The sequence below is a fragment of the Phasianus colchicus genome, chromosome 17 (genome assembly GCF_987193195.1).
Source record: "Phasianus colchicus chromosome 17, bPhaCol1.hap1.1, whole genome shotgun sequence".
In the NCBI taxonomy this organism is placed as follows: Eukaryota; Metazoa; Chordata; class Aves; order Galliformes; family Phasianidae; genus Phasianus; species Phasianus colchicus.
In genome coordinates, this window is record NC_143452.1 from 2,964,470 (window position 1) to 2,987,279 (window position 22,810).

The 22,810-nt window shown below is 59.4% G+C and overlaps 1 protein-coding gene across 2 annotated transcripts; it reads right to left on the bottom strand.

The window, feature by feature from the left end:
- Nucleotides 1-1,446: 1,446 nt before the first annotated feature.
- Nucleotides 1,447-21,060, bottom strand: MTCL2 (microtubule crosslinking factor 2). 2 transcript variants are annotated; one of them, XM_031603126.2, is made up of 15 exons: nt 20,318-21,060; nt 14,454-14,678; nt 13,483-13,641; nt 11,214-11,276; nt 8,058-9,269; nt 6,962-7,081; nt 6,657-6,782; nt 6,135-6,365; nt 5,940-6,047; nt 5,614-5,781; nt 4,696-4,947; nt 4,543-4,614; nt 4,092-4,162; nt 2,393-3,842; nt 1,447-2,302 (listed from the first exon to the last, which is right to left on the bottom strand). In XM_031603126.2, the coding sequence occupies exons 1-15, from the start codon at nt 21,032-21,034 to the stop codon at nt 2,153-2,155; spliced, it is 5,124 nt and encodes a 1,707-aa protein (XP_031458986.2). In that variant the 5' UTR covers nt 21,035-21,060; the 3' UTR covers nt 1,447-2,152. The 2 variants fall into 2 exon arrangements, with proteins under 2 accessions (XP_031458986.2, XP_031458988.1); XM_031603128.2 differs by having other exon boundaries at nt 6,962-7,078; nt 20,318-20,671.
- Nucleotides 21,061-22,810: the final 1,750 nt, after the last annotated feature.

Genomic DNA, 22,810 nt, shown 5'->3' on the forward strand with positions numbered 1-22,810 from the left:
TGTGACCTTGGGGCAGGGACAGGGACTGCGGAGAGGACGGGGGCAGATGCTGCAGGGGCTGAGGCCAAACTTGGCACCTCCACAGCAGATTAATTATCCCCATCTCCCCAGGCTTGGCCAAAGCAGCTCCCGCCTCTCTGCAATGCTGCCTTCACAAAGCCCCTGCCATCCCCTGTCCCTGTTCCCATCCTCGTGGGTAACACCCAGCACCGCTATTTACAGAGTAAGACAGAACTGACTAATATTACAAATAATTAAAAGGCAGTTGTAAAAATGAGAAAGAAAAAAAAAACAAAAAAAACCAAACACATTCCAAAAGTAGAGTCTTTAAAAACAAAACAATGCCTAGTTTTCAAGGAAAATGCTAAAAACCACCCCGAAAGGATCTATGTACAGCAGGAGAATGCCGGCGGCAGCGCCGGGGATGTGAGGGCAGCAGGCAGGGACGCTGCCTGGCCTTGACTGCTGGTGCTGGGGGCAGTGCCTGCCCCACGGCTGGGTGACAAGGACCTCGTGGGGCCGGCCAGGTGCCCTCGGAGTGAAAGGCCATCGGTGCTGGGCCATCTGGCCCTGGCTGATGCTGGTGTGTCCGGAGACACAGGCAGTGAGCAGCCATCGCGGAGATGCTGACGGAGGCTGCGACGTGGCAGTGATGCAGCCGTCCCGCTGCGGGCAGTGTGAGGCTGGACGGGAGGGGGCAGCAGCTGCGGCAGCAAGAGCAGTTTCTGAGTGTGGCTGCGAGATGACAGCACAGAGACAGCGCACAGAGCCCCTGGAGCGATGTACACAACATGAGAACAACGCCCACAGGCTCTGGAGCAGCGTAGAGAGCCCCAAGGGTAACACACAGAGCCCCCAGAGCACCGTTCACAGCCCCTGAGCAATGCAGAGGCCTCTGGAGCTGTGTACAGAGCCCCCAAAACAGTGTACATAGCCCCTAAAGCAATGCACAGACCCCCAGGGCATTGCACACGGCCCCAGAGCCATGTGCAGAGCCTTTGGGACCATGAACAGTGTCCCTGGAGCAATGTACAGAGCCTCAGAACAATGCACAGAGCCCTTGGGGCCATGCACAGAGCCCTTGGGGCAAACGTACACAGGCTCAGAACAATGCACAGAGGCTCTGGAGCAATGCCCAGAGCCCCCCAAGCAGTGCCTGCAACTCCAGCAGGCACAGGCACCTGCAGGCAGTTCCATCTGTGCAAATCTCTGCCCAGCTCCTGGCACGCAGCTCAAAAATAGGTCAAGCAGCCACCTCGGAAATTGCCCTTCTCACCCAGCACAAACACTGCCGGGATGCTGTTCTCCTCCCTCCCTGGATAAGGCTTTTCCCCATGGTGATGACCCAACCTCCGGGCGGTGGAGGCTGCGAGCCACAGTGCAGCCTCCCAGCCCACAATCTCTTAATCCAATTGGTACATCTCCAATTTAGCTCATTTCAGTACGTTTGGTTTTGTGTTTTTTTTTTTTTTTTTTTTTTTTTTTAAATGCACTTGGTTTTACATTGCAGGCTGTTCGGAATTGGGTAGAGCCAAAAACGGATGGAGAAATTAAAAAAAGAGGGAGGAATATGTAAATTCAGCACTTGGAAGAACAAATAACTACAACTGGCCCCGGGCAGGGAGGCGGGCGCTCAGCAGGGCTTAGGCTGCAGGGGGGGGGTGTCCCACACACGTGCATCCAGCACCCGTCCCAGGAGCTGGATGGGAACGCCTCCATGCACCGCCCAGCCCAGGGACCCCCCCGCCTCTCTCTAGCACATGGCTGATGCAACCACCCTGCAAGCAAAGCTGGCAGGGATGCACCTAGCATCGGCCATGGGGCGGATCCATCCGTCAAATCCAACGCGTTTCACCCCTCCCTGGACCAGCAGCATCACAGCCACCGCCTCGCATGGCAGCTGTTCCCTTCATGGGACCACCGCAGGGACCCGGTGCTTCCCATCGTGCCTGTGCCACAGCCACCCTGGTGGGATGCCTCACTGCTGCTGGCAACCTCCGCCGCCCAGCGCCCTTCAACATCTGCTTCTTAAGCATCCCCACGAGTGAGGGGATGGTTAGGAGACAGATGCATCCCCAAGAGGGGCCCCGTGGGCGTTCTTGGGGAAGGAGAGTGGGAAGCAGGCCAGGCTGCGCGCCGCATCTCGCTGTCCTCACTCACTCAGCGGCCCGGGCTTCTCCTCCGCCCTGGGGATGTCTATGGGGTGCAGCCTGCACTTGGAGGGCGAGTGGCGGGCGGCGGAGCGGGACGGCCGGGCAAAGCAGGAGGTGAGGGACTGTGAGCTGCAGTCGCATGCCATGTCCTGCAAAGAAAGATTGAAGGGCAGTTAGAGAGGGTTGCAGCCATCCCCATCACACGGCTTGGCACGTAGGGGCACCCTGCACCTCATTACCTCGCTGGCCATGGCTGAGATGAAGTCAGGGTCCCGGGGGAATGCTTCTTTGCTCCCTTGGCCAGGGGACATCAGCTTGGGGTCCTCACAGCTGCTTTGCTTGAGGACTTTTTTGCTCAGGATGCGGGAGGTGTTCTCAGTAGGGTGGTAGGAGGCTAGGCTGGGATGCTCGGTCTTCTTGGAGCCCTCCTCCCCACCACCAGCATCCTTCTTCTCTGGGGGGGCCGTGGGGCTCTGCGCCCGCCCACAAACATTCCTGAAGAACTCCTGCACCAGGCCATACTTGGGAGCCTCAGCCTTGGCCCTGCCGCCCTCAGGGCAGCCTGGCTTCCAGATGGACTCGGTGCTGCCCGCGTGCTCCACCACACTGAAGAGGCTGGACAGGCCATCGTTGATGTTGCTGAGGACGGGGCTGTCACGAGTGGTGGTGGAGCGGGCCCAGGCAGAGCCATTCTGCTTACCCTGGTGCAGGTTCCAAAGGCTCCTGTCCTTGGAGGCATCCAGCTTGGAGGAAGACCTCCGCTGCAGCTTTGGTGAGCCGTACTTGGGTGAGCAGCAGGGCCGCTCGATCCTGGCGTGCACCTTGTCCAGGGAGGTGGAGATCTGTTTGCCACGCACTGAGACGAGCGAGGAGCTGCGCGGGGACCAGCTCTTGCCATGCAGGCTGCCGCGCGGCAGGTCTGTCTGCAGGCCCACGCTCACCGTCTGTGTGGTCTGTGTCCCCACGTGGGCCAGCCCCACGGTCTGGCTCGAGGTGCTCTTCACTTTCCTCTCCAGTGAGCTGGAGCGGATGGCCTGTCGCACACAGTTGGTGATCTCCTTCATGTCGTCACTCATGTTACCGGAGATCTCCAGGTCGTGCAGCGAGGGAGGGAAGCGGGGCACTGGTGGCACAGTGCTCTCCCCTGTGCTGCCATCGAGCAGCTCTCGCTGCTGCTTGGAGAAGTTGCACAGCCACTGGCTGTATGTGCTCTCTGCCCTGGCCGACTCCTCAGGCTCCTTGGGCTTGGCCATGGTGAACAAGAAGCCGGGCTCGATCATGATCTTCCCCTCCTTGTTGTGCACCACAGCTGCCTCCAGGCGCCGCACCACAGGAGGGCTGTAGTAGATGCGGATCCCTGTCTTGTCAGGTGCTGTGTAGCTCCTCTGCATCTGCTTCTGAGCTGGGTCATGCCCCGAGAGGCTGCTGGCCCGTGAGTAGTCCCAGGAGGAGATGCCCAGCTTCTCCTTGGCCAGGCTGTCGGAGGCGGGTTGCTCAATATTCACATAGGTACAGTTAGGGGGAGGAAGGCCGGTGCTGTCCCGGATCCCGTTGGGCAGCAGCTGGGAGGCTGCAGATGACTTTTTGCCTCGGGAATGGTCACCCAGCCCAGGCACAGTCTTTCCAGGGAGGTAGGGAGAACAGTCGAGCAAGCTTTCAAACTCTGACATGGAGGAAACGGACTTGGTCCTGTGGGAGAAGAGAGGACAGGGTTCAGCATTTGCCCATCCAGGCAGAGGGACAGGGTGATAAGGTGGGATCCTGGAGGCATCACCCCAATGGGACCCTGCTGGGCACCCAGCCCTGCTCAATGCCTCCAGGAAGACAATCCTGGACCACAGTGGTGTCCAGACGGAGCTGGAGGTCAATCCAGCTGTGAGAGCCACTGATACCCTCCACATCCTGGGGATGATGGCCGATGGCCACCACCATGCTCACCTTTTTAAGTTGGTTCCCTTGGCATCTTCTTCAGAGATTGTCTCTTTGTCTGTGATTTTTTCATTCAGAGCCTAGGAGGACACAGAAGCATGCTCTGGTGGAGTCGGGCACAGGACCACAGCACACAGGTGTGTTGAGCAGGGACTGCACCCTGCTCCTTTCCAGCAGCACCTCCCCAACACAACCAGGACCTGCACCTCACTCCCAAAGCTACACAGGGCTCACCCTGCCCACAACTATTTTCTTAACAACTTTCTGAAGCCCCTGGGGCTTGGCACAGCAAGATGAGCCATGCTCTCTGCTGTCTCCATCTACTTAATTTCCCCTTGCAACTGCTTGAGACTGCTGTTCAGGGAATGCTGTTGTGGGGTACACCCAACCTCCATCTGATTTTTAGCATAGACCTGAGCTAAACAGGAAGCCACAACACATGTGGCCCTCTCTCACCCACCTCTTTCCAGTTGCTGCCATGCTTCTCCATTTCAGAGTGTTTCAAAGCCCATGGGTTGGCTCCTTTCTGCAACTGGAGAACACATCCGTCACCCAACACATGCACAACGAGTAGGGGCAGATGCTGAATGACACATGCATGGGGACACCATACCTGGTTGAGTTTGTTCTGCAGGTCCTTCGCTTGCTGCTCTGCCTGCTGCTGCTCTTCCTTGAAGCGGGCCAGCAGCTCCACTTTCTCCTGTTTCCAGTTCTTTTCGCTGATCTGCAGCTGCTTGGTCAGGTCCATGACGGCGCTGTAGGATTCAGCCAGGAGATGCTGATGCTCCTCGCGCTCCCTCTTCAGTGCCACCTTCCAGTCTGGTAGCGTCCGCTCTGTGATGCCTTTGCCTGCTTTTGCCTCCAGCTGCAGGGACACAGTGTTGGCAGCCACGTGCCAGATGGTCACCCAATGGGATGGAGGCTGAATGTCCCCACCAAAATCCTGACAACCCTGAGAGGGTGACATCCCTGCGGGGCTGGCAGAGAGCACCCCAGGGATGCTGGTGGTGGCAGCCAGGATGGCATCTGGAGGAGGGGTACTGCCACTACAGAGGCTCTGCTCACTTCTGGGGAGGAGAGAGGGGAGCTGGGGACTAAAGATGGAGACTATAGAAAAACACAGCCCAAGAAGCGCTGGCATCACTCTCATGAGCAGATGCACAGCCACAGGCTGCTGCCAGAATGGCATAAGGGAGCTGCAAACTGTCATCACGAGGAGCTCAGGGCTGATGGGACAGGAGAGGAGGGCTTTGGTGCTGTTGCAGCCTGGGGTAATGAGCACTGTGCATGACCAGAGCACGCTGAGTCCTGGTACCATCCTACCCGCCCTAAACAAGCCCATCAGAGGAATAAAGTGCATCCTCTGCTCCCACTGCAATTTTCATGCCAGCTCCGTTGCTATAGAAACTCGCCTGCTAGAGTGGCTGCTCATTGTGATTCCTGCCGTGCCATGCTTCCTCCCAGCAGCCAAGCTTTGGCTGACAATCGGGCAGCCCCCAAGCCCCACGTTCCCCCCACCCCAGGCTCCCACCTGGGCGATGTGGCACTTGAGCTCGGCGCGCTCCATCTCCCAGGCAGCCTTGGCCTTGGTAAACTGCTGCTGCAGCTCGCCTGCACCACGCCGCTCCTCCCGCAGCTCTGTGCACAGCTCCTTCAGGGTGACCTTCATGTCTGCCAGTGTCTTGATGCACTCGTTGGGCTGTCAGGGACCAGAGGTGAGCAAGGGGTGCCACCTCGGTGCCCCAGCTCCACATGCTGCCACTCCCACATTACAGATGTGAGATGCAGGGCACGAGATCCCCCCCTACCACCCAGCAGTGACACTCAGTGGGGAATGATTCTGCCCACTACACTCACCGTGTTGGGAGTCCAGGCATCCCCAGAGCAGGTCCTGTTGTCTGCCTGCTGCTGTGGTGTGAGCTCCTCCTCTTCCAGCAGCATGTACAGCTCCTTCATGCTGTTCACCTGCAGGAGATGCCGTGGGCAGGTTGCTAAGGACTCTAGGCAGGGACTGGCGACAGCTGAGTGCCCTACTGCCCCTGCCCACAGTACCTCCAGGAAGTCATCGCCCTCGCTGTGCATTATCTTGCCCTGGCGCCAGCACTTGAGGAACCACTTGAGCTTCATGAAGAGCAGAAGGAAGCTTTGCCTGAACTGTTGTGACTCCTGCACCAGCAGGTTCTTCTCCTGGCTCCAGAACTTTTGCTCCAGCCGCCTCTGCAGGTTGAGGCTCTGCAGTTCAAACTCACGCCGCAGCAGGGCTTTCTGGTGGTCCTCCTTCAGCTGTGGAGTGATGTGCTGAGCCACCAGCATCCATACAGACTGCTGTGCCTCCTCCCAGCACCAGACCCCAAATTTCATGACTCTGGCTCTGCCCAGGGGGAGCTACAGCATCCCTGGGACAGTGGGGTCATAAAGGCAACAGGGGGAAATCCTGCATGGCTCTACACCCACGTGCAAAGATGGGCAGGCTCAGCCCCCACGTTTCTTGAGGACTGTTTTGAGTGTCTTCAAGCAGATCACCAGCCTGGGGATGGCCCAGCTGTGCTCCCAGGGATCCTATCTCCCGCTTACCTGGCAGATCTTCTGTGAGAAGTTGTCCACCTCGTCCTTCCGCAACTGCCTCTCCTGTGAGAGCTGCTCCTGCAGCCCCCGCAGGCTCTCATTGGCCTCTGACAGCACCAGCTGCAGCTCCTTCATCTGCAAGGGTATGGAGAGGGTAGTGGGTGCCCACCAGGCAGGGCTCAGCATCTCTACATAGCTCCTGACCCCGCATCACTCCCACTGGGGCACCAAGCTCCTCCTGGGGCACCTCCAACCCTCCAGCCCCACTGAGGGGACACAGCTCTTGGTCCACTCTGGGACGGGTGGCTTCGTACCTCGGTGGCATAGGAGTCGTTCTCGTCAGGCCGACAGGTTTTGTAGCTCCGGGAATGTGCGGGGTCCGTGTCCTTGGTGTGGGTGATGCGGTAAGGGTCGGCGTCCCTAAAATCAGGCTGCTGCATGCGTGGGCAAGTTAATGAGAACAAACCAAAAGAGCGGGAAGAAAAGAAAGCCAGAAAACAAAACAATGGGTTTCCGAAACAGTAAAGAACTACAAGACAACAAAAAGGATGATGAGGAGAAGGAACTTCATCACCATGGCGGGAGACAATGCGGAAACCAAAAGGAAACACAGGATGAGACACGTGGCCTGGATTGTTTGGGAAAAGGAAGGGAAAAAAAGAGAGAAAGAGGGAAAAAATGTGCAAACACCAGTTATGGTGCCATGCAGTGACTAGGGGGGACCGGGACCTGGGGCTGGTGGGACTGCAGTCCAGCAGCATGCAAAAAAATAGGACTCTGAACAAGTGAGTGTGCTCCAGAAAGGGGCTTGTGCCAGTGATAGGACCTATGTCCCCAATCACGTCCCCGTCCATGGCTGTCCTGGCAAGGAGGGCACGGGATGCTCGCTAGGGATATGCTCCCCATCAGACCCAAATTTGCCTGGCCATCTCTGCTTTGCATATTACCCTGCCTGGGAATTATCTCAGTGCATGCCATGAGGCTTTTCCCAAGCTGGCTGCCTGCAATTCAGGGGGCTCTTGGGATGCTGCCCATCCCAACAAGCACAGAGCATCAGAGGAGGGGACACTTGGCTCTGCAGGGAGCCTGGTGGCAGTGGAGGGGAGCAACTGGGCCACCAGCCCTGCCCGGGCAACTGCACTGGGGTGGGACAGCACTGCAGCCACGCAGACTCCTGCCACCACCTCCTGCTGCACACACTCTGTTGGAGCAGAGTCCTATCTTGTCCCAGGTGCCACGGCATGCAGCAAGGTGAGCATTAGTTTGGGGATTGCTCTGGAGAGGCACGAGGAGGGGTATGTTACGGGTTGGGGTTTGTTCTGTTAAAGCAGGAAGAAAAAGGCAAAAAAGTGGCAAATAAAGCAACGAGTGCTGCGGGGCGGCCATGGGGCGTGGGAAGGAGCCCCGTACCTGCAAGTCAGAGCCATGCTCCTTCTGCAGCCCCTCTTTGGTGGCCTCGTGGCTGCTGGAGTAGAGGAAGGAGCCGGAGTGCTCCTTGAGGCCGCTGGAGAGGAGGTCCACCTTCCGCATGAAGCAGCCCAGGTCCTGCTGCAGCACACCCAGCCTCATGAGGAGCACATTCATCAGCTTGGCATCGCTGGGGCTCTCGCTGCTGTTATCCAGTGCCTCAGCCAGCAGCCCCCCCACGCACTCGTTGTCCAGGCACACCTTCAAGCTGGAGGTGAAGCCATTGGCATCTGAAATCAAGATGTCGATGGCTTTGCTGACAAGCGCTGCTTGGTCCCGGATGCCCAGCAGGGTCTCCAAGTCCTTGGCCTTAAGCAGCTTGGTGTTGGAACCGCCGTCCAGCACCCTGTCCTGCACCTCAGCCTCACTGCCACGCTCATCCCTCCAGCCAGCAGTGGGCACGCACTGCGCTGAGTCGCCCGCCTCAGCGTCGGTCTCCAGCATGGGCCGGGTGGTCTGGCAGGAGGCCAGGTCACAGCGCTGCAGGTTGGAGAGGAGAACCCGGTTCTCGTACTGCAGCTTCTTCACCTTGCCGCTCAGCTCACTGATCTGTACCTTAGCCGTGGCCAGTTCTTCCTGCGAGGGCTCGCTGACCACTGAGCAGCTGTCCTCTGACAGCGTCACATCCAACTCGTGGTCCGACTTGTATTTGTTGAGCTCGTTCAGCAGGAGCTTGTTCTGGTCCTCCAGCTCCAGCAGTGAGCGGCGCAGCAGGTCGGCCTCCTCCTCCACAAACTGCAGGTGCCGTCGCAGCTCTGCCACCGTGTCCCCCGCGTCCCCGCAGGCCGAGGTGCAGGCCAGGAACCGCAGATCCTGCCCTGGCAGCTCCCTGTCCCCCTGGCCCTTCATGTCGTCCATCTCAGCCCGCAGGCCGCGGTTCTCCACCTCCAGCTCCACAATCCTGCGGCTGAGGATGTTGGCTTCTTCCTCCACCAGCTTGAGGTGGACCTTGAGCTCAGCCTCGCGTGAGTGGGGTGAGTCGGCAAGCTCCTCCACGGACAGGGAGCTGTCGAGGTCCCCGTAGAGGGACCTGTATTTCAGAAGCTCCTCCTTCATGCCATCGTTCTCCTTGGCCAGCTTGGTCAGCTTCTTGCACATCAGGGCCGACTCTTCCTTAGCAAAGTGCAGCTGGCACTTCAGGTCCGCGCTGTCCTCCTGGGGACAGGGAGGGGATAGGTGTTAGGGTCACAGGCTGAGAGATAGTGGCTCTGAGGGACATGGAGCACAGACACCGAGCTGGGGATGCGGGGACCTGGCCCCTGACACCACCCGAGATGGGGAGGAAAGCTGCCAGATGCTGTGGGAGAAAATCCCAGCCACCAACAGGTTTCCGCTCCCTCTGCTTTGTAGTGGCAGAGCAGCCACCTTACTGGGACACAGTGACAGTCGCAGCCTGGAGGGCAGAAGCAGCTAAAATGTGTTTGTTTTTTTCTCAAGGGCTGGAAGCCTCCCATGGTCCCACCCCTGGCCCAGCCCCTTTCCTCTCAGCCACCCGTTCTCACCACCACTCTGCACCTCTTAGCCCCAGCTAAGCCCCCGGCGCTGCCCAGGCTCCTTTGCTTCCCCTTTGCTTGGAGCTGTGCTCAGGCTGACTTTACTTTTATCAGTAACCAGCTCTGCTCTTTGCTCTGAGAGACCATTTCTCAGCCATGGAAAGGTTTCTGGACAGAGGACCAGGATTTCCTGACTCCCAGCTTGTGACTTCCTGTCCAGTGTGGTCACTCTGGCGTAGTGACTGCCTAAGGGGGACCCACCAGCATCACCCACCGAGTGGCACCCACCTCCAGCTGCCCTGGCCTCCAGCACTCCGATGCCCCCCCAGCATGGCAGAGGTGCCCACAAAGCTCCAGGAGCCACGGAACATTGTGGTGCCTCCATCCCAGCAGGACTGCCACAGGTTTGGGGTGCTGCTTAATTCCCCAAAATAGCCACAGGGACAGCAGGGGGGGGGGTGGCATCATGAGGCCACTATCCCAGCCAGGCAGACATGACCTCAGTTCCTGTTTTTCCAGGAAAAAAAAGCTGCAGCCGGGCACTTCCCCCTGTCCAAGGCACAGCCAGAGCAACCAGCAGTACCTCAACTGCTCCTTGCGCTGGGGACAGAGGGGACAAAGCTCGGTTTTAAGTTGTCTTCCCCCAACAACTCCATTTTCTGTAATTGCCCAGGACTGTCAGGCATGAAAGGAGCCCAAGAAGCTACCAATGAGTCACAAATAGCTTTGCCTGGGGGCACCCAGTCACATTGCACAGGAAGCACACAGGGACTGGGGGACGCTGCCAGCCTATTGGCACCCCAGGAAGCTGAGGCTGGCTTTGAACCTCCAGCACTGAGACACGGTTGTGTCCCTCTGGTGCTGCCCTTCAGCCTCATGTACCTAAACTGAGGGCTCTGGGAAGGTGACAGCATGGGAAGCAGGGAAGCAGGGGGGTGTTTCCCTGCATTTTGTCCCCATGTGGAGTGGGATGTGACAGCAATGGCACAGTCACCCCAAAAATCCTGGGGTCACCATGACAAGCCGACTACAGCTTTATGGGGCTACCTCCCTGCCCAGGCTTTAGGGGAGCAGTTCTACTCCCCAGAATAGATCCTGTGGCTGCCTGCCTTTGGAAGAGGATTTTTGGGGTATTAAAACACTCGCATATCTATCACCACAATGGCAACTCTGCCCCTCTGAGCCCTGGTAACAGCATTAACGTCTCACAGCAGCTCAGTGCAACCGCAAGTGACAGATAAAATCCCCCAGCTGCCAGCACAGCCCCTCCCCACACCCGCCCAGCAGCCTGCACAGGGCAGGGATGGTGACAGTGGCCTCAAGCTGCTGCCATGGGACCCCAGGCCCCTCAAGATCACTTGGCCACTGGCACAAGCAACAATGACACGTGGAAGGGGTTAAAGGCACCACCTGCCACTGGTACTCCATTGATAAAGGAGACAAGGGACCCCTGAGGACAATGAGGATAGCTCAGCGCATCAATCCCAGCCTTGTGCAGGGACTGGGGAAGGCAGATGAGCTCTGAGAGGAGGAGATGGCTCTGCCCTGCTCAGGATTTCCTTCTGTGCTGGGTGCAGTGGCTATCAACTGGCACCACGGCCCATACCTGCACCGATGGCTTCTTCTCAGTCTTCCCAATGGAGCGAGACCCCCTCTTCTTCAGGGAATTCTGCAGAGGGAAGAGGAAGATGTCACCCACAGCCAAAGCGTGGCACCTTGCTGCAGATGGACAGAGCAACCAGGACTCCCAGCCTGGGGACACCGCAGCCAGGGCGCTGCAGAGTGCTCCAGTAGTTTGGGAAGGGGCCAGAACACTGGTGGGATGAGCCCCTGGTGCTGGGGGATCCAGGGTGCCTGACATCATGTCACAGGATTTGGCCAGAGATGTCCCTTGCAGGCATGAGGGCAAGTGGAGAGGCTGAGTCATGGGCCGGATGGAGTGGGGAAACCCAGGCTGGGATGGCTTCGGGGTATCCTGGCTTGGGAGCAGGAGCTGGAGCTCCTCCATGTCTCTCCCCTGCCCACACGCAGCAGCAGGCACATCCCAGCTGCCTTTCTCCCATCTGCCCAGGGATGGGGCTGCAAATGGGGACCTGGGATCAGCCACGAGTTGTCACACTGCTAGAGACAGTGGCATCTGGGCAGAATGGGACACCAAGATCCCAAGCCTAAATCCCTCAGCAATTATCCTCCAGCCGCTCTGACGACCCCAGCACAAAGAGCGCTTGGCAATGGCTGAGGGCTCCCAGTTTATCAGTGAAGCAATGCTGGCCCTTTCTCCAGGGTCTCTGGGCACACAGGGGACAATCCCCAGGCTAGCAATGACAGCTGAGACATGGGGAGCCCCATACAGGAAAAAAGAAGAAAACAAAAAGTTGACCTGTTCCCAGTCATGCACTGCCCTGCTGTGCCCTGGTGGGTGATGCAATGAGGCTGAAGCTCCTCAGGCTCACAAGGCTGGGGCTGCCCCAGGCACGTTCCCATGCTGGCGCTGAGGCCCCAGCAGCCAAAGAAAGCAGCTGTGAAATGTAAGCTGCTGCCTGTGCCAAGGTGCAGGGCTCCAGCTTTCCTATTAAGGCTAAGACCAGTGCTGGAGCTGCTCGAACCCCACCCGGGGGGTGGCTGTGCCACGTCGGCATTGCTCACCCCGGCTGTGCTAGGGACAGGCATGCCCTCACCCCACAGCATAGTGGTTAGGGGACACTGCGGTCCCTGCACCCAGGATAGAGCTGGGGGGCGGGGGTTCAGCCCAGGGGATGCACTGCCCATCCCACAGCAACCCAACCACAGGAAAACCTCTTGCAAGTGAGAAATAAGCGGCCCCTAGGGGCAAGCCCAGCCCTGCCCAGCCTGCTGCTGTTTGCATGCTGCTAACAAGCTCTGCCAGTGTTTCACATCCTACAGCAGAAGGGAGGAGGCGGCTGAGGCTGGTAACTCACCCTGTTAACTCGCTTTCCTAATTAGCGTTCTGGAATAAGTGAGTAACCCCAGTGCCTGGGGAAATGCCCTTTCCAAGGGCGGATGCAAACGCATGGTGCGTGCTGCAGAGCCCAGCAGGAACTGCAGAAACACAACGCTCTGTCCCCGCAGGGCTCATCTATGGTCACAGCCAGGTTTGTGCCCATTAGCATCCCACCAGCACAGACCTGCCAGCCTCAGGGAACTCAAAACAACCGCAAGCACACAGAAGCCTGTCCTGTGCCAGCCAGCAGCAGCCCACTGGGGCTCACATGTCTGCAGAAGAGACACCTCCCATTCTATTCTCACAACCCACTGTCCCTACTCCCGTTCCTACACAGGCAGTGAGGGCAGCAGGGCTGGGCGATGGCACCACATCCTCTCTGGCACACTGCCTGCAGCTCCTCAGGGACCCATCGCATCCCAGGCAGTAGGGAAGTGGGTTATGAGTGCTGTGATGGATTACATGCCTGTGCTGTCACTACGATGCCTTTCCTGTCACCAAGAAAGGATGTCTCCTTGCTGCATGGGGACCAGCAGCACTCCTGGCCAGGAGCTTGTCCCAGACTAATGGCCCTGGAGTCCTGCATAAGTGTGCATGTGGATTTCCAGGCCACACACAAAGGAATCACGTGTGCCAACTATGCCCCAAAGGACAAGCCTTTGGACAAGCCCAAAGGAGCAGCGTGAAGCTGTCCCCACTCACGGGCAGTCAGGGCACAGCCAGCCCTGGGTGTGGTGCTGCCCGCACACCCCAGCATCACTCCACACAGAGCAGCACCACTCGGGTTTCATGAGCATCTGCAGCACGGTTTGGGTTTCAGCGATATGAATGCCCCGCGGCACCAGGCCAGGACACCTGCTAGGGGCTGAGCCTCGGGGTCACCCCCTCCACATGCCCCCTGTGTTCCCCTCACCTCTCTGAGCTTGTCCATCTCATTCTGTACCACCTGCTTGGCCAGCTCCGTCTCTATCAGTCGCTGGCGCAGGTCCTCGTTCTCCTCCTCCAGCCTGATCCTTTTCTTCTCCACCGCCTCCAGCTCATTGTGGAGCCGCACGGAGACATCCTTGGCCACCTGGGGACACAATGGGGCTGTCACTGGGCTGGGTACAGCATGCTGGGACCACAGCACAGGGGCAGGACCTCATGGGCACCTACCAGACTCAGACAATACCCATGGAGATCGCCATAGGACCCTTTGAAGCAGACACCATGCCAGGTAATATGCCACATGTGTCGCCTTTATCACCACCAGTACTCCTGCCCCTACCTCAACTGGTCAAACCCTGCTTTCCCCAAGCACAACGCAGTGCTGTGGGATAGATGACTGTCAGCTTTTTGTGCTCTGCTGTGCTGGAAAGCAGCTGCTGCATGGCTGGGAGGGGAGAGGAGCAGCCCCTCGGGAAAGGAAAGGCGAGCTGCTGCATCGGGTTACGGAAAAACCGCACAAGAGCCCCCAGAGCTCAGTGAGTCCCTTCTGCAGCCCCTGTGGGGGGCATTGCTCAGGGTCAGCATAGTGCTTGGTTTCAGGCTTCTCTGTCACCTCTCTCCAAAATCTGAGCTGCTCCTTGAGCCACTCCCCAGCAGCGGAGATGTCCCCTGCTGCCACCACTCCTTCTGGCAAGTGATCAGCAAACACAACTCAGCTCATCACTGGCTGGGGCAAGTGATGCGAGGCCACCTCAGAGCCATCACCTCATCCCTGTTCCAGCCTGGGACCTCGCAAAGTTCCCATAGTGACCAAGAGGAGAAACAGCTACCAGGTCCCCAGCTACAGTGGAAAACTGTGTCCCAGCATCTCACTTCCTATCTCACCCCAAGCTGCTTTGGGACAGATCCCGCTCCACCCTCTGGGCACTGCCCCCAAGGGCACCCCCCGAGCATCACCTTGACATCCTGCTCCAGGCTGTGGATGAGCTCGCCATCCACCTGGCCGGTCTGTGCCACACGCAGGCTGCGCCGTTCGGCCTTGCGCAGGCGGTATTGCAGGATGCGGCACGTCTTGCTGGCCTGGTCCAACTGCTGCCGCAGCTCCTGCAGCTGGTAGACGTCCTCCTCCATGTAGACGTCCCTCATTTCCAGCATCTCGGCACGCAGCTCCTCAATCTCATCCTGCAAGGAGAGGCGTGTTGGAGAGGTCAAAGCCCACAGCCTGCAGCTGCCCCATGTGCCCATAGTGTGCACCCCACAGATGGGTGCTAACAACTGGGGGTTTCCTCCTTTCCTCTCATGGCACAAACGACATCATTATGCTGCTGTGCACATGGTGGGATGCCTGTGGAGGTAGAGGATAACACTGGGCCACATGCACCCCATGCACACCCGATCAGGGGGAAACTGGTATCATGTGCAGCATGTCTACCTCCAGCACAGGGATAACAGCACTGAGGGAGCAGGCAGAAGCACCCAAAGTGGATCATAAAATAACTGAATTCTTGAGTTAGAAAGGGATCATCGAGTCCCACCCCTGGCTCCACCCAAACCCAAACCCTATGGCTGAGGGCGCTGCCCTCCGCTCCCTGTGAGGAGCTGCAGCCGCCATGAGGCCTCCCCTCAGCCTGCTCTGCTCCGTGCCCAGCAAACACAGCGACCCCAGCCGCTCCTCTCACACAATGAAGCCCTCAGACCCTTCCCCAGCTCTGCAGCCCTCCTCCAGATGCTCTCTCACAGCTTCATGTCCTTCTTATGTTGTGGCACCCAGAGCACAGCAGGACAACCCCTTCCCTTGCCCTGCCAGCTGCGCTGGGCCTGGTGCACCCCAGGGGACGGTTGGCCCTTCTGGCTGCCAGGGCACCCTGTGACTCATGGACAACTTGCTGCAACCCCCAGCCCCCCTGTGGGATGAGGATGTGGATGTGAAATCCCACATGAGCCCCACAGAGCTGTGCTCTGGGGAAAGGGGCATTCTGTAGGGCTCAGGGGCTCCCGGTGAGCTGAACACCACGTGTGTCGCTGCCAGCACCTCTCGTATAAATAAACCAAAATAAAAGAGGGAGATGGGGGAGGGAAAGGATTCGCCGTGGGAGCAGCCCAGGCAGCAGTCACAGTGAGAGAAATGTAGGTCGCCTTGGAAAAGATGTGTCAGAAGGAAGGAGGCAGGCACGGAGCGGAGAGGCAACGCAGGGACACGAGGGTGGCTGCCAGCGCTGGGCCCTGCGGCTGCCCCGCTGTTTGCCACCAAGCAGCCACTGCCACGGAGGGGAGCACAGAGCTGGGTTGGCAACACACACAGCGCCTGGAGCTGCCCCAAATTTGGGTGACAGCCACTCTGCCCAGCTCCAGCACAAAGCCCCAGCTGCATTTTCCCTTTCTACCCCCCCCCCCTCCGAAAAACAAAGCCTGAGGGCGGCAGCTGCGGGGATCAGCCACAGTCGCTCACTGTTGGCTTTTGCAGTGAGATGGCAAATCGGGGACGTCACCGAGACAATCCCCGATTATCCTCGAGCTGCCGGCACCACGGCAGCCGCGTGGCTCTGTGCCGGGGTTCTGGAGTAAGCAAGAACCAGGAGGTGACCCTCGGAGGGAGCTGGGTGCTCCGGGAACTGCCAAGACTGCCCTGCTGAGGGCATCGCTACAGGCACATCCCTGTTCTAAAACCCCCAGGCACAAAGAACAAGGATGTACAGCGCCAGGAGACATTGCTGAGAAGGCTGTAATGCTCCCCAGGGTGACATCCCTACTGGAAACCCCACACTGACCTGGGGAAATGAGAAAACCTCAGAAAGCCACGCTGGTCTGGGAGCTGCTTGGGTGGGTTTGGAATGAAGTCGAGAGCTTTCGTGGAAAAAATGCTTTGCACAATGCAGGTGGCTTGCGATGGGGCAGCAGAAAACAGCCACCTGCAAATAGGGTGAGCAGATCCTGCGTGGCAATGTGAGCAGTTGAAATAAAAATACCGCCCTGATGCTTCACAAAGTGCCTGCGAGAAAAGAAAGAAGGCTGAAATCAGCCTGGTCGGGTGGCTCAGGAAAGCTTCACCACCAAAGCTATTTGAATGGTGGCCTGAACAGGACTTCGAGGCAGCTGAGGTGCTGTATGGGACACTCCCTGCAGGACACCCTGCAGTGCTAAGCCGAGGTAATGGGATTAGGATCGGAGAGCAGCAAGATGCCAGCAGGCTGGGGGCAGCTTAGGGCGGCTGTGCTGACACCCTCTTTGGACAGAACAGCCCACCCTGACCACCCTGCAGCTGCACCTCTGTGGAGCTGATGTGCATCTTTGCAAAATGCAACCAGAAAACACAAGTTGAGGCAAGGGTAAAGCCAGGAGCAGATGAAATGCTTGAGAAACAGCCAGGATTGAGGACTGGCACTGCAAAAACACTGTATGTGGTGCTGAATACGGCATGCCATGGAGGTGAGGAGGATGCCAAAAGACATGATGCAGAAGCCAATGCCTGGCTTGTATTTGCAGGAGACAAACATCGCCCATGGAGGAGCACAAGATAAACACCAACCCGCGAGCCTCAGAGCGACCGCATCTTTCCAGTGACAGCCCCAAAAAGCAGCACAGCGGGAGCCTCATCTCCTACAAGCAGAAAGGAGAGCAGGATGCAAAGCTGATGATGCAAATGACAGCACTGCTGGCTGCTGTGCTGCTGGCAGCACCTGTCCTGCCATGGTTGGCAGCATTTGGCTCTGGGGCACAGCCAAGCAGCAAGCATTGAGCCCTGGGGACAGCCCTGTGCACACACTGAGCCCCAGCACAGGATGAACAGAGCGAGGAGGGGGTGTGGGCGGGGGGCTGCAATACATCCCCATCTCTGTGCAGAGCTGGGAACAGCAGGAGAGTCCACAGCGAGCCAGGACCAGCACCCTGCAGCTGCACTGGTGTTACAGGACATGCACGGCGGCTCTCAATGAACTCCAAGCCCTCACTGGACAGAGGAGGGAACTATGCTATAATTCACTAGGGAAAAAAATAGGGAGCCCCCCCAGCAAGAGGGTCCTGGCACACACCCCAGTCTACCACATGATGCAAGGTTGGTAAGGGGGACCCTGTGTGATGCCTCACAAGGGTTTCTTCAAGCTCTCCGAGAGCACAGCAGCCACCCTGCTCATTGTGCCTCACAGCAAGACAAATCCCAGAGCTTCCCAGCTTTGCACCTGCCCCCATAAATTACCCTGCACACAGCTGGGGGCTCACTGCTGGCTGGGCAGCGGTGATGGGCCAGGCGCTGCCAAGCCCTTTGTGGGGCTGGGAATGATGAAGCCCTGGGGCTCATTCCAGCACTGCTGGTGTTTTGCTGAAAGCCTCTGTCAAATTATTTTTTTCCCTCTAAACCTGGGGAAATCGCTGCTGCAGGGAGCAGGAGGAGAGGCATGCTGAAATATATACGTGTGTTGGGTTAGTGCAGCCAACGAAGGAGCAGCACGAGCTGGCAGCTTGCCCTGCCCAGGTGCAGCACCGCAGTGGCACCATGCACGGCCCCGCTGACAGCACCCAGTTCATCCCAAAACCCCCAAAATGAGAATTTTATCCAATTCTAACCAAGTGATATTTCACCTGTAGCTGTTCCAGTTAGCACTAGGATGTGCTGCCTCTGACAGGTCAGACAGATCGGTGCCACAGGGGAGGGGACCCTCTGCAGCATCCCTGCATGTTGCATCACAGGCCAGCCTAATCATCTGGCCTAGGGTTGGCCTTCTTGGGCTCTGAAGTCCCAAATCCATGAGCACGCACAGCTCCTCAAATCCTGCTGCAGCCCAGCTCCCTTTTCTGCTCCTTGCTGGTCACAGACTGCTTGACAGCTTCTGCTTTTTTTGGGAGCACCACAAGTGAGCATGGCTGCAGTTATTGATCAGCACAAGCCAGGAGAAAAGAACTGACCCCGACCCACCAGCATGGAGGATGCAGGATGCTCAAAGCACTTCCAGGAAGATTTCACATCTCACTGCTGCTTCCCCACCTCCCTGGGACTGCAAGGGGAATATGGGCACATGGAGGGGGGGTCCAGAGGGCAGCGCTGCCACACACAGTGGGAGTGGAGACACCAATGTCCCTACAGCCCTTCTGGACACCGCTCCATGCCAGGGCTGCTCCTTGCAGCAAAACACCCCGAGCCCTGCAGCCTGCCGTGATGATCACGTGAAGATGGAGGAAGCAATTGCACGGCCAGCCGGCGCAGCAGCGTTTTCACACGCATTCTTGGAAACCGGAGGGGCCTCATCTGTATTTTTCCAGCTCTCCGTAAATCAAAGCCCTTAAGCTCTTGCTGCTAATTCTGGCAGGAGTTCGGACACCAGCTGCAAGCTGGGGCTTTGCTAATGGACAAAGGGCTCGGCCAAGCATCTCCAGGGTGTAGCACCCAGTTCTCACCTCACCACAGCAAATCCCACATATTCCCAAGCTCTGGCACTGTGAGGCAGATCTGGCGAGTTCCCACCTGCCACACTAAAGGGATGCTACCGAACACAGCACCGACACTTGGCCCCTCTCAAGGTGCTGTTGCAGCTTGGATGGTGGCATCAATGTCTTACCCAAGCAGCACCCTGAGGAAGAGGGGAGGATGCAAAATGCCTGCAGCCCACCAGGTTACAGCAGCAGCTGTGACCCTTTCTATCCCCTTTCTGTCCCCAAGACCCATGTCCCCAAACTTGCCCTGGCATCACTGTGTGCCCATCAGCCAGCTGCAGGCCTGGAAAAAGGCCCCGGGGAGTCTGGGGCCCTTGTGAAGAGCAAGCACAGGGACTGGTGGAAAGAAATGAGCTGGAAAATCTCCCCCTGGGGACCTGCCAGTGTCAGGAGGCAGAGAGGACAGTGGCAGCCTCCCACTCTGCGCTGTACTGCGCCATGTCATGTGCTGGGCTGTGCTGGGTTTCTCCAGGCTGAGCTGAGCTTGGCCCTTTCAGGCCATCCCATGGCATGACAGGTTGTGCCAAGCCAGGCTGGGTTCAGCACTGGCTGTGTTGTCCAGCTGAGCCACGCCATGCCGTGCTCAGTGATTCTGGGCTGAGCAGTGCTGGGTTGAACTGTGAGCCCTGTGCTTGCCTGTGCCATATCCAGCCACGCTCAGGGATGTTGGACCATGCTGTGCAGGGACCCTGAGCCATGCCCAGAGCTGCTGAACTGCACCATGCCCAGGGATGCTGTGCCTTTCCCAGGAATGCCCAGAGATTCTGAGCTACACTTTGCCCAAGGATGTCATGTGATGCTGCACCCAGGCCATACTGTGCTATGCCCAGGGATGCTGTATTATGCCCAAAGATACCCAGAGATGCTGGGTCCTGCTAAGGGATGCCCAAGGATGCCCGGAGGTGCTAAGACACACTATGACTAGGGGATGCCATGGGATGCCCAAGGATGCTGTGCCCTGCCCCAGGATGCCCAGGTACTCTGTGCCCAGAAATGTCATGTCCAGGGAGCAAGTACAACAATCACAGAAATGCCACGTTACACCCAAGGATTCCCAGAGATTCTGAACTATGCTACGTACAAAGATGCTGTGGCATGCCCAGAGGTGCTGTCCCCTACTCAGGGGTGATATGCCATGGGATGTGCCCAGGGATGATGTGCCATGCCCAGCAATGCCACATCCAGAGATTTTGAGCTGTGCTGTGTCTGGGATGCGTGGGATGCTGTGTCCTGCGCAAGGATGTCGTGAAACGCCCAGGGATGCCATGCTATGCCCAAGGATGCCATGCCTTGCCCAGGGATGCGGCTTTCACTGTACCCAGGGATGCTGTGGGATGCCGTGCCCTGCCCAGGGATGCCCAGGGACGCCGCACCCGGCGATGCCGCACGGTGCCCACCTTGAGATAGTCGTTCTCGGAGCGCAGGTCCTCCAGTTCGCGGAGCAGCCCGTCGGTGCCGGCGTCCAGCAGCTCCTCGGTGAGGTCGGAGAAGGCGAGCGAGGTGCTGAGCTGCAGGCGGCTGCTGGCCATGGAGGCGGCCGAGGGCTCCTCGGGCAGCGGCGAGGCCTCCCCGGCCGAGGGCGGCGGCGGCGGGGCGCTGCCCGGGGATTCGCTGTCGCTGCCGCTGAGCTCCAGCGACATCAGCTTCGCCTCCTCCGAGGCGCTGCAGTCCGAAACCTCGGAGCTGCTGTCCGTCAGGCCGCACCCCTGCCCCGGTCCCGGTCCCGGTCCCGGCCCCGGTCCCGGCCGCAGCGCCCCGGCCGCCGGCTCCGCCCCGCGGCACCGCCCCTTCGCCCTCGCCGCTCCGCGGCCCGCCGCCCCCCCCCTGCCGCCGCCCCGGGCCGCCGCCGCCGCCGCCGCCCGCTGCCGCTTCTCGGGGCGCGGTTCCTTGCCGCCTCCCGCCCGCCGCGGGTGCCCGGAGCCGCCGCCCGCCGACAGCCTCGAGGCCCCCGCGGAGTGCGCGGAGCCGCCGCGCCGGCTCCTGGCCAGCGACCAGCCCGGCACCTCCTTGGGCCGCGCCGGTGACGGCGCCCGCTGCAGCTTCTTCTTCTCCGGGAGCGGCGGCGGCGGCGGCGGCGGCCCGGGCGAGCACAGCTCCGCCGGCGCGGCCTCCATGTCCCCGCTGCGCTGCGCTGTGCTCGGCCCCGGCTGCGGCTGCGGCTGCCGCCCGGCTCCGCCCGCCCCGCACTGCCGGGCGGGGACGCGCGCGGGCGGCGAACAAAAGGCGGCGGAGGGGGGGAGCGGGGGGGGCTCGGCCGATGCTGGCGGCAACAGCGACCCCTCCGAGCGGCCGGGCGGCCTCGGCATCGCCGCGGGTGAACGTGCGGGAGCCCTGGGGAAGGTCCCCCCCGATGCGAGCGGTCCCTCCCGGGGCATCTCCAGCTGCACACATCCTCGGGGCGTCCCCGTAAGGTCCCCACCTCCCCCGCATCTCTGTGAGCGAGGTCCCGACGGGTATCCCCATAAGGATGTGGGTCCCCTCTGGGTGAGAGCCCCCCCGGGGCATCACTGGGGGTGGGGAGCAGGCTGAAGGGTCCATACGGGTCCCCCCAAGGCATCCTCGGCGGCGCAGGTCCCCTGGGAGCCCTATAAGTGCGGGTCCCCAGGGGCAGCCTCAGCAATACTGGTCTCAGGGGTCCCAGAGGGGTATCTGGGTCCCCAGGGCTCCCTTAAGGTCCCCGTGGATGAGAGGGATCCGCCAGGAACGGGGGGCTATCAGGGCACTGCTGCCAGCACAGGGCATCCTCAGGGACAAAGCTCCCTCGGTATGCCGTGAGCGCGCGTCCCTTCGTGTCCCAGGGCCGCCTGCCAAGCCATTGGGGCACACACGGCCCCGCGGTGTGCTGCTCGGTGCCTCTCGGGGCGGGGGGGGGGGGATATCCTTCAGCAGCAAGTGCTCCCACCCACCAGCACGCGTCTCTCGTACGTTAACAACTCGGCCCCAAACCCGCTGCGAGCGGCCAAAAGCTGGGTTTGAAAAATGCTCTGGCTGCAGCGCAGCGGGAGCGCGGCGGCTGGATGCAGCCCTGCAGCAGGAAGCAGAGCCCTGTTCCTCAGCGCTGCTCAGATTCAAGCTCTGCACAACGGGCAGCGTGACCCCAATGCAGATGCTGGAGAAATGGCTCTGTCACCGTGCTACAGGCTGCCTTCACGTTTGAGGGACCAGCTCTCCCATCATCCCCCCCCCCCCCCGGGGAACACACGCCAGCCCCAGCACTGTGCTCTGTGAAGCTGTGTGGTCCCTTCTGTCCCCACAGTGGTGACTTGGGGCAGGACCCCCAGCACCTTGGTGCAAAAACAGGGAGCCAAAGGCTGCATCCCCAGCTCAGTGGCTTCCACTGTCATTAAGGGAGCTGAGATCCAATCCTGCTGCATGACTGCCCATAGCCCTGCACGGGATGCTCTGCCATGACCAACTGGTGCCACGCTCATTAGTGAGGATCGTTATTTTTCCATGGAGCAGCGGTTAATTGCATAATGCGAGACATATCATGTGCTGCCCTCACCAAGCTGCAGCGCAACAGGGGTGCAGACACAGCAGCAGTATGGCTCCAGCCTTGTCTGTGGAGACAGCCCCAGCATGCTGTGAAGGTGGAGAACCAGGGAGCCCCAGCACTGGGCCCTCACCCTTGTTCAGTGGCACTTTTAGGAGTACAGTGCACACCCCATCCATGCAGGCAGGCTTGCATGTGTTTCCCAGCACTGCTACGTGCTCCTCAGGGATACCTGACCATAGGACAGTGCATGCATGGCTCCAGTGTGCAGTGGCACACGGCCATCCTGCTCCCATCCATATGGCTGCAGGCTGTGCATCTCCCTCAACCTCCCCACCTCTGGAGCCAGCCAAAACAGGACCATTCCCTGGGGGAAATCTGCTCAAGGGCAGGGCCA